Raw genomic sequence first — 11,463 nt, 5'->3', positions numbered from 1 at the left:
AGGTGTAAGTACAGCCAGCAAAACTATTAGCTTAGCATCTCTGCATATAAAAATATATGCGCGTGTGCTAAGGTAGTAGTTTTGCTGACTGTACCTACCTCCAGGGTTAAACGTACTAGTCCCGCAGGCTAAACTTATCTACAAATTGAAACGACTTCCATTTGACCTTCAATTCGTTCTAATAATCGCTAGGGCATGCCCCTAAGGCAATTAAATTGGCTACTTAATTAATAAACTAAACTAGCACTTATAGTGGATGTGCTACAACGGAAAAAAGCTACTTTGCCGCATACATATCTACATCGACGATTTTTGGTACACAGGTACTTTAGACCAAAACATTTGATTTTTCCACTAGTTCCTAAAAATCCCCCCTTAGGGGGGAGTAATTAAAATTAAATTAAATAATCATTTAGATCTTTACAATCCATAGATTTTGTTAGTTTATCTAAGCTACGTACCTAATAACGTCAATAACGTTAATAATAATAGTAATGACATCATCAATTTTTTATATGGGATTTGAATTTTTTTTTTCAAAACCTATCGTGTGGGGTATCAAATGAAAGAGCATTATTAGACAATTCTAGAAATATACTACACTCTTACCTTTTAGCCTCATGTTTTCCAATAATCTAAAAATTTAGAAACGTCTCTTCATGCTCTTTCGTTTGATAAACAACGTCGGGCGGGGTCGGGGGGGTTTTTTGTTACAAAACTTGTAAATTGGGTAATTCCACGAGACTGTAACGTCAGTTGCCAATTCTTTCGTGTGTTCTTACATTAATTAAGCAAATTTAAGTATCCAGATATCTGCCTGTAGTAGGGCTACGCCAGACATACAGACACTTAATTTTGCTTAGTTAAGAACACACGAAAGAATTGGTAACTGACATTACAGTCTCGTGGAATAAACAATTGGTGTTTATTAGTTATTACATTCATACATTGGACCACCATTCTACTTGATTCTATATATACACAACATACATATACACTAGCGCCATCTTTTATTGCTCTAGAAAACAACTACACAAGCGTTCTACCAACATAAGTAACGGAATGATATAAACGCGCTACTTGAACAAAATTAGTTCTCAAAGCGGCCACTAGATAGTGCATTAACTTCCGCCGACATTCTGCCGCCATCTTGCACGACTGACGCTCTTCTTGTCTATAATTTCGAGGCATAGATCGTATTTATGGGTGAGGTCCGTAGATAATTTTTACTCTTTGGATACCATTGTGCTCTCTGATTACTCGTACACAGTTTATCTGTCAAAACAATGGATTCATATCGTATTTACGTATTTTTTCCAGGTTTTCCTGGTGGATTGATTATGTATACGACGTTTTGAGATGGATACGTGGTCTAGTTTGTGTCGTTGCTGCCTGTCGCCAGAATCTGAAGTGTCACTTTTCGATAATCAGAAAAATGTGAAAGAGAAATTTTTAGAAATCACTACAATCGAGGTATGTGTTGATTTTATAGAGTATCGTTGTTAAATTAGTGGTATCAATTAGTATGAATAGGTTAATTTTCATAATTGCAAATTCTAAATTGAATATAACCTTCATACCTACTTCGAAGCATGTCAGTTTGAAATGTGTCATTTATGTGTGCTTAAAATGTCGTGTTTTTCGCGTAATATCAAAATACGTGCTCTATAAATTAAAATTGAGGTAAGTTATCCCTAATTTCATGTTAATTCTCATATAGATATTACTGTTTTGCTATACCTTCAAACTTTTGAATTTCATATCCTACGACGCTAGGTCTCTTAGCACATACGTATTTAATCGGTTTTTTAGCCAAAGGTTAATTTGTAGGTTTACAATAAGGCACTGCCTTAAAATATGGTACTTTGTGTTTTGTCAAATTATCCAAAACAGTGATCTCGTGCTAAGTGAACTGCGATTTAGAAATAACAGCATCAGCTGCCTGTCCAAAATGAAATTATAATCTGTCATTATTATATTATTATCACCTCCACGTTTTAGTGGTAGATTTTTTTTTATATTTGTTATTGATTTCCACCTCACTACTGCCGTCCTATCACTAAAACCTATCAAAGCTGCATATTACCAGTTTTCGTTTGGATGAATATTCTAAGACAGGAAAAAAATCTCTATCGACTGGTCTTGGAATCATATTTTTATCATTTGTAGTTACGGAGATACAGACTCAACCTAACACGCTAACTGCATTATAATATGCTACTTCTCGATACTATAAAATCGCAAACCCACATTATTCTTCTATAAGTAATATAAAAGCGCTTAGCCAGTTGTTTATTTTAATTAATCTTTTACAACATACAAAGCTAAAACACATTTACTTGGAAAAACTTTATAAATTTCCATTAAAGCCATTTAACCCTATTATTATGTTTTATCACGTACACTTTTTTATAATAAATACTACACAAAAAAAAACAGTTACTACGCTTAAACATGGCTAACGTTCTTTAACTGTGTGTTTAAAAGACTTTTATTGCGATCCATATTACAAATACACCACTAAAACCTATTTAGTTTTCTTAACGGGTAATTATGTTTGAGAAAAAGAATAATAATACAACAGTTAAACATGGCCAACTAACAATGCTACGCTAAAACCCCGCTAAGTATAAAACATATTAGCACACGGTTCAATACTATACTACGCGAAATACGCCGATATACGCATGTTTTTTGGACTTGTCGAAGGCATTCGACCTTGTTTCGTACAATATCTTATGGGATAAGCTCTTGAGGGAGTCTACTGCACCCAGAGAGTTGATCTACATCATGAAATATTGGTACCAAAATCAGAATAACAGTGTGAGATGGGCCGGTGCATACTCAGAGGAGTACAGGTTGGAATGCGGCGTGAGGCAGGGAGGTTTGACGTCTCCGCGGCTTTTCAATCTATATATCAATAGCCTGATCGAGGAGCTCACCGGAGCCGGCATTGGGTGCTCAGTTGGTGGCAAAATAATGAACAATATAAGCTACGCTGATGACATGGCTTTGCTGAGCCCATCGATCGGAGCCCTGGAGATATTGATAGGAATCTGTGAGAGGTACGCGGAGACCCACGGTCTCAGATACAACTCCAAGAAAAGTGAGTTACTCGTGTTTAAGGCGGGTTCAAAAAAACCGAAGTTCATACCACCACTAAAACTGGGAGGAACTGAGTTAAAAAATGTCACTCAGTTTAAGTATCTGGGGCACTGGGTCACCGAGGACCTCTCTGACGATCTTGACGTGGAGCGTGAGCGTAGGGCATTGGCGGTGAGAAGCAACATGTTGGCTCGCAGGTTTGCACGTTGCACGAAGAGTGTCAAAATAACTCTTTTTAGGGCATTTTGTCAGTCTTTTTATACATGCAGCCTGTGGGTCAAGTGTACGCAGAAATCTCTCAATGCCTTACGCATCCAGTATAATAACGGTTTCAGGGTGTTCTTGGGGTTGCCTCGATTTTGCAGTGCGTCGGGGATGTTTGCGGAAGCTCACGTAGATAGCTTTCAAGCCATAATGCGTAAGAGAGTGGCCTCCCTGATGCGCCGTGTTAGAGTCAGCCCCAACAGCCTTCTGAACACTGTTATTGACAGTTTAGATTGTCCAATAGTTGCAAAGTGGAACGCTATGCACATGAACAAATTGAGCAATAGAGGTGTTGATGGGCTATTTTAGTTATAAGACTTAGGTTAATTTAATTTATTGTATTACTTAATGACTTTTTTATTTATTATTATTATTAATTTTTAAATGTTTCTGTTTTTATTATTATATTGTGTAATAAATAATGTATGGGTCTTGTTATCCGAAATAAATGATTAAATTAAATTAAATATTCCCTTAAATTTTATTACGTAGGACAGACAGTTTTTCAATGCGGCGCGCGCGCAGTAAGTTGTCTGTTTTCGTTGGTGAGTAATGGATGCATGTTTATGTCAAAAATGTCCGGTATGCGAATGTAAGTGTTAAATATCTCTTTATATTAAGGATTTAGGCACACTAAGATTAGATTTTAACTATCTTAGAATTTGTATTTTCCTACACATCTTTTAGACTACATAAATAAGTAATGAAATAAGGAATAATTTATAATTGTTATTTCTTTTATGCGTTATACGATTTTCAGAATACAGGCTTAGATTTAGCAGACCTAGAGAGAAGGGAATCTAAATAGGTACAGTTAAAAACAATGGCCAGTAGAGTATTAAAATCAACCCTGTACCTATCACTATAACTTGAATTTCAGTGGATTTACCTTGAGACCGTAACGTGTAAGTCCAAATCAAAATGCTTTCTAAATTAGTGTTCGTGTTCATGTTGCAGATAGTCTATGTTAGATGAGTAAAAGAGCCTTGACGGTATGTTTAAAGTGATAGAAGAAGAAAATATAATTTGTTAGAGTTTATACAGTTATGAAATAAAACAGGAAACAACACGCTGCGCCGTTCTGTGCAAGAAAAATGAAGATCAAGAGGAATCCACCTTTATATGATGTTGACGCCCTACTTAATAACTATGGAACTAGATATCTATCACAGGAGATACATTAAGAGAACGCAATATGCCTAGTAAGATGTCGAAGTCACTCGTGTTGAAAGCATTACCGAAATCCAAGAACGATAACACCCTGATATACCATATTTGCACGTATTTATGCAGTAATTTTTACAAGAGCGGTGAAGTGCAGTGCCATGTGGGGTAACCGGGTTTGGTTTATATGGATTTGTGAGCGCATGTCTATTCAAAACAGTAACCTGTTGATGTACAAAAGACACTCAAGAACTTTAGAGAGGAAAGGAAGAAATGGAAATAAATAGAGCGGTAGTCTAAGAAGAAGGAGGAATTGGACTTTTTAGCAAAGGAATAAGTAATAGCGGTATCTTATTAAAGCGACGGGAAAATATAAGAAGAAATACATATGATGATATGATCAATAAGGTCAATTAGAGTTTTGGCTCAGATTGTCGACTCCAACGGCATTAGACGAGATGAACATTACGTCCTTTCTAAGGGCACTATCAGTGAATTGATCAAGGGAGGAAGAAGGATAGTCAGAAGTTGAAGTATTTGAAAAAAGTTAGGTTGATGCATTAGAAGGAAAGTTTAGGATATCCTACTTACCGAGAAAATTTTTCAGAAGAAAAGAAGTCCAGATTAAGGGAGTCGAGACCAAAGAAGTCATTAATTCACCTTTTTGATGGTTCCAACTCCAAGTAACTTAAGAAACTACCAAACTGATGGTCCCCAAATTCAACAAAATTATGAATTTGAAGCCTTTGATCTCCGCATATTGTACTGCAGTGATTCCGTAATGCATGACACTTAGCTTTCTATTTATGCGAAGGATGTTAAAGGCAGATGCTAAAGTAGGTAACACATTTCTGTAAATTCGTTTTTTATCTTATGTGTATCCAACTAGTAAGTCCTCACCGATTACAGAGACAACTGCTCCAAATTCGGCATAATTACTACAGATTTCGATGCCTCTAAACCTAGTAAGTAGCATGTTGAGTTACCTTTTACCATCGTAAAACTCAGGAAGTCACAAATCCCATATAAAAAACTAGTAGGAATCTGAGAACTAATAGATTTTTGTGTGGTCATTTAGCCTTACTAGGTTTTTGAACTGGCAATCAAAGCGCGGGGGGCGCATTTTCAAAAATGGTCTTTATTAGGTACTGGGCCTTACATGGATCACCTGATACCTACCTTACAATGGTTAGTAATCTACGCCTACATCTAACAAATATTTGAGACTGACACAATTTTCGTTTTTACTCCTTCGCGTTAAATTGTACAAAGCTGAAGACTGATTTGTCAGTATTTTTTACGTTTTTAATTTTATTTTTGAATGCAAATAAATACATATACGATACAGGTGTGATTTATTCATTTAACAATAAGTAACTCTATAAACTTAGTAGTATAATACTGATCAACGTGATTTTATAAAAAAAAATGCAAATATTTCCACGACTTAAACCTAGTGAGCATTCGTCATTTAACGGGGTTTTAGAATAGGAACGCATAAATATTACTTCAATATGTAGGGTCATTACATAGCTAAAAAACGGTCACAATCCAATAACGTGTGTATTATGAATGTTTTCTAGGTAATATTTTAACAGATACAATACTATAAAATTGTTCAGTACCTTTGCGGTTATTAAGCTATGTTTTGTTTATTACACAATTCACAATTACGATACTATAAACACGTAAATTGACTTTGGCCGTTATTTAGATATTTTTTATATATTATTCAATTCTAAAGAACGGCTAAAGTATACTTAACGGTGTTTTAGGAGTAATATCGTACATATTTTAGTAATTATTTGCAATACTAAAACACAGAATTGTGATTTTCTAATTAATAAAATAATATTTGAGAAAATGGTTTTCAAAAACAGTAAGCATAAATTTAGTTTTAATTTTTGCATAAAAGAAATCCCGAATAAATGTACACATTTTCTAGAGATATTGGTTTGAACGTTTTTTGCCCATATCTCAAAACTATAATTTGTGGGTTAGATAGGTTTTAGGGATAGGACGGCAGACTACTTTAGATAATCTCAAAGTAATCCATTGTGCGAGCGATGAGAAAAATTGGTGTCATGTAATGGTTTTTTTTTCAGTTTTTTTATTTAATATGTAGTCAATTTCATTTTGTTACTAGAACCTATTTTAGTAATATGCTGAGTCTCCTATTGTAACTCACATTATTTCATTGCAGTCTTCATCATATATTTGTATAAAATAATTAGTAACATATGCAATCTACAAAGCAACCTATATTGTTTACTCTATTCTTGCTCTTATGAAGAAACACATATCCCTTGGAGTGGTAGGCCGTCAACTTCTGACGGATTATGTCATTTAAATTTCAAATTTGATTAATTGAAATAAAATCAAAATTCCAATAACTCAAAAACGACATATGCCACTTGAAGAGATATTATTGGCTGGTACTGTATATCGTCGGGGATAGTGCAATACCGCGTAACTAACAAATGCAGTGAGGTCCAATTACCTTGTACATTGTTTGAATTTCGAACTCTTTACGACTTTGTTAGTTGCGTGGTATTGCACTATCCCTGACGATATGTAGAATGAATACAAGACAAAACATAGTTGTGACTTTGTATTTTTCACCAGACTTGGCAAAACTATAGAGAGTAAGCTTAGAGTGTTCACTCCATACAACAGGTTATTAACCTGAACGTTTTACATAATGAAGGTATGTTAACTAAGGAGACTGAGCCCCCATTGTAAAACTTGGTATTTCTGCCTAGGCCCACAAGGCCCGAGCCTAGGGGCCTAGGCAACCTAGTGATAGTTTTGAGATGGAGAAGGGGGGGGGGCCTAAATGCTAGGTGCCATACCAAGTGCCTTGGGGCCCTAGGTCTCTAAATCCTGCTGCTCCCTCAGTCCCTTTAGTCGTTATTATTATTATATTAATAATAATAACGCACACCTCTCCACACCCTGAGCCACCCACGCAATGTTGTCCCCTTGTCGCTCCGTGCGAGCGGCCGTTTTCGGGACCCATATTGTGAGTTGGCGAGTGACCACCTGCCCACTTTTTTTTTCATGTTTTTTAACATATGATTAGGGCAGGTGCAATAGTCTTCGTCATAGTCTGTTACCAGGCCACTAGTATTTGAACCCAATAGCCCTGTTTCTTTTTGTCCCTTTTTTACAATAGCCCTACACTAACCGGGGCTTATCCTTGGGTGCATTGCTATAGTGCATACAGGGATAATTGTCAGTTGGTGTCACATCACATTTAGTAAATTATAATATTTATTTCAGGCAATGTACCCATATCATAAATTACAAATTTACAATATCACATTAAAATACAATAAGCTAGACTGTAAAAAAAGGTATATAAGAATAATATCACATTAAAATACAATAAGCTAGACTGTAAAAAAAGGTATATAAGAATAAAATAGAAACGTTCTTACATATTATTAGTATAATCTTTATTTCAGACCAAGGATCCATATTTTGTTAGTAATGTACATAAAAACATAAAAAAAAACGTAGAAACTAGTGTTAGTGTATAGCATAGAAATAATAAAAAAAAAACAATTATAATAATGTTATGTAAGGGCATGGAGCCCAATCTACCTCTTCAACACTGGCGAGTCCCGGCGATCAATAAGCTTACTTATTTCTCTATGGCTAAACTTAGCTAATTAGGTATTATTATATAATTCCAGGTGAACACGGATGATGGGCTGCCGCAGAAGCTGTGCGGCCAGTGCTACGAGACCCTCAGCTCTGCCTACCAGTTCCGGAAGCAATGCATCAGGATGGAGTCCGAACTCAAACTACAACTAGAAGCCCTACTCACTCAGGCTGCACAAGAAAGCCAAGCAGTAGATGAGATAGAAGGTAATGGACAGGACCAAGATGATATAGCTAACAACCCTGAAAAACAACTAGAGGCTATCATCAAACAGGAACCTACTGACAGTGACGATGACTATTACTATGTGCTTGTCATTGATGATCCTAAAGATAAAGATCAAAATGAAAGTGATGAGACCGCTATTGCTAATATCAAACAGGAGCTCATGGACCATGCGGAGGTAACCGTAGGGGATAAAAATGAGGAAAGCATAAATGAGCAGCAGTTTGAAATGAACCACTTTCTCATGTCTGACACCAAAGTCCCTACCAATGTGCCAGCTACCATACTCGAAAATGAGGAAGAGAGTCAAGAAAATGAACAAGTCCAATTTGAAAATGATGTAGAAGATGAAAACCAGGATGAAACGCAGGATGAACATAATTTCACCATGATGGATGCAGATGTTGAAGACTCTCAAGACAATGTCACGGACCTCGTAGATGCTATCACAGGGGAAATTGGCGGAGGGTTAACCAAAAATATAGGTAAGAACAGCTTCATCAAAATTATTGCTGCTAGCAGTAATGATGGAACCATCCTGCTCAAAGATAATGTAGCATTTTTAACTGAAGCCCAGTTGGACGGACATGACGATGGTGAAGCCATGTCCCAAGAGGAGGAGGTGATTTTCTGTGAGGGAGATGATTCATCACAATTCCAAATACTGAAGTGTGAGGGCTCTGAGCTAGTGATAGAATATGCTGATGATGGCCAGATAGCTACTGTCCTGCAGCAAGAGGATGGAAGCTTCCTCTGTGATTGCGGAGAACAATTTGAAGATTTAGCAGACTATGAAAAGCATCAATACACACACACTGCTACCGAAGAGCATGTCTGCAATCTCTGTGGCAAAGGTTTTGAGTCGGCTGAGATACTAACCGGTCACACTTTGCTTCACAACGTCACAGGGTTGCTCGTCATGTGCCCATTCTGCAACCAACTTATCAGAAGAAATGCTTTAACACAGCACATAAAATATGGACACAATAACATCAAGCCCCGCTGCAATGTTTGCCTAAAAACATTCGCCAATCCAAACAATTTAAAACGGCACATGATGATCCATAGTGGTATAAGGCAATTTGAATGTGATATCTGCTTTAAGAGGTTCCACCAAAAAATAACCATGCAGACTCACAGACTGACTCATATCAATCCATTTTCATGTAATGAATGTGAAGAAACATTCCCCAGCAAATCAGAGCTGGCAACTCATAAAGAATCGAATGAGTGCACGAAATCTAAAGTAAGAAAAGTCAGAGACGAACTGATGAAAACAGCTAAACATGAGATAACTACTAATCTAGGCAAACTTCTAGGTTATGCGTGTGCTTTGTGTAAAAAAATGTTTTCTGTAGAGTCCGCTTTAGAGCAACATATTGATAGTGTCCATTTGGTGGATCCAAATGAGCTGTTATGTTCAGAGTGTGGTGAAGTCCTTACATCTAAGAAAGACATGCAGAGCCACATATTGACTCATAAAACTATAAAACTTAAGAATTCAAAGAGATTTGAGTGTGGGATCTGTGGGAAAAGCTGTGCTAGTCAAGCTATGTTGGTGATGCATGAAAGAGTGCATACGAATGAACGACCATTCCCCTGCCATCTCTGTTCGCTCCGATTCAAAACCAAAACGCACTTGAGAACACATCAACTGACTCATACTCGAGAGAAGAAGTTTGGCTGTTCTGTTTGTATGAAATTCTTCGCACTTAAAGGGAATTTAGTAGTCCATCTCAGAACACATACTGGAGAGAGACCTTACATATGCACTTTGTGTGGAGAAGCCTTCATCGATTCCAAATATTTGAAGAAGCATAAGTTAAAGAAGCATGCAATACAAAATGTTCCTTGGAACAAGTACTGATTTGAAACTTAAGTAATTTTACGTGTATTTCTTGTAAAAATGTACTAAATAGATGCAAGTTTTTCCTTAATGTAATTAGTCATGGGATGCATCTCAAAACAGTAATCATAGGCTATAGAAGACTTGTCAAACTAATTTTAAGATCTGCAAGATTGAACATTGTATGTATATTTTTAGTTTGTTACAATTTAAGTTGTGCACCACGGTAACGTGAATCGTATTTTAATTTGTTTTTGTGAACTCCAGGATATTTTTTAGTTCGCTGTACAGAAAGAAAAAATGCATACACATGGCAAACGTTCTGCCCATCAAATGGGCAACAACTGTGAAAGATTTTTATAGATGGCGCCAGTGTGGCTGAAAGGCATCCAAAAAAACTAGAATTTGATACTATTCGTAGAATTGTCAGGTAAAACCTATGCTGGCGCCATCTATTTTTAAATTAATTCGACAGACTAACCCTATTATTTAATTTTTCTTATCAATAGTAGTAATGTTATTAAACTTCAGAACAAGCATTTTTCTTACATATTGAGTCTGTGATTTTATCGTAGAAGTCGTCGTAGTCTTGTATAATTTAAAATGTGTGTAAAGCGTCATTGGCAAAAATGTTTTGTTTTTTATGTCGTATGTATCGGTAATATCGGTCGGTATCGTTATTAGTCAATGACAAAAAGTACATCTGGATTATGATCCTATGTGACTTTGTAAACAACATGGGCATATAACAACAAAAAACAACAACAAACAACAACAGCATGGTCAAATACACATATTTAACAGTAAGTTATTTATTACCCTGTTAAATATGAGAAAGAATCACATATGACAAAATGTTAATAGGCTACTGTAAGATTGGAGTTTGTTTCACTTTATTTTTAGTCTGAAATAAATTATTTCAACAATATTTTATTTTCATTTTTATCAGACATTGTAAGGGAAATAAAATAAAATTTAAATGTGTTTAAAAACCTACCAATAATGACAGAAGTCTGTAGTTTATTTATCACATTCTTCACTTGTAGCCGATAACATGGATTTCCCGATATGCAGCCGAAATGCTTCGTAGAGGCAAAACGACAACGTGTGATTAACTGAATGGGTTATTTGTATTACGCTAGTAAGATTTTTGAAATTAAATTCCTTATTGTACGGTACGGACTTGGCAGAT

At 36.0% G+C, this 11,463-nt stretch overlaps 1 protein-coding gene across 1 annotated transcript; it reads left to right on the top strand.

Annotated features, from left to right (window-relative positions):
• The first annotated feature begins 1,090 nt into the window (after window positions 1-1,090).
• LOC133530008 (zinc finger protein ZFP2-like) lies at window positions 1,091-11,199 on the top strand. Its single transcript, XM_061867808.1, has 3 exons — window positions 1,091-1,211; window positions 1,321-1,473; window positions 8,232-11,199. Exons 2-3 carry the CDS (start codon window positions 1,360-1,362, stop codon window positions 10,290-10,292), a joined length of 2,175 nt encoding a protein of 724 aa, XP_061723792.1. The 5' UTR covers window positions 1,091-1,211; window positions 1,321-1,359; the 3' UTR covers window positions 10,293-11,199.
• Window positions 11,200-11,463: the final 264 nt, after the last annotated feature.

The sequence above is a fragment of the Cydia pomonella genome, chromosome 22 (assembly GCF_033807575.1).
Source record: "Cydia pomonella isolate Wapato2018A chromosome 22, ilCydPomo1, whole genome shotgun sequence".
Taxonomy (NCBI): domain Eukaryota; kingdom Metazoa; phylum Arthropoda; class Insecta; order Lepidoptera; family Tortricidae; genus Cydia; species Cydia pomonella.
The sequence above is the reverse complement of the archived record's forward strand: the minus strand, read 5'-3'. Positions and strand labels throughout refer to the sequence as shown.

Bases quoted from the DNA above. Each gene is read 5' to 3' on its own strand.
- LOC133530008 (XM_061867808.1), top strand. From the start codon at position 1,360: ATGGATACGTGGTCTAGTTTGTGTCGTTGCTGCCTGTCGCCAGAATCT. The intron at 1,474-8,231 runs GTATGTGTTGAT...ATATAATTCCAG, and splicing joins TAGAAATCACTACAATCGAG to GTGAACACGGATGATGGGCT.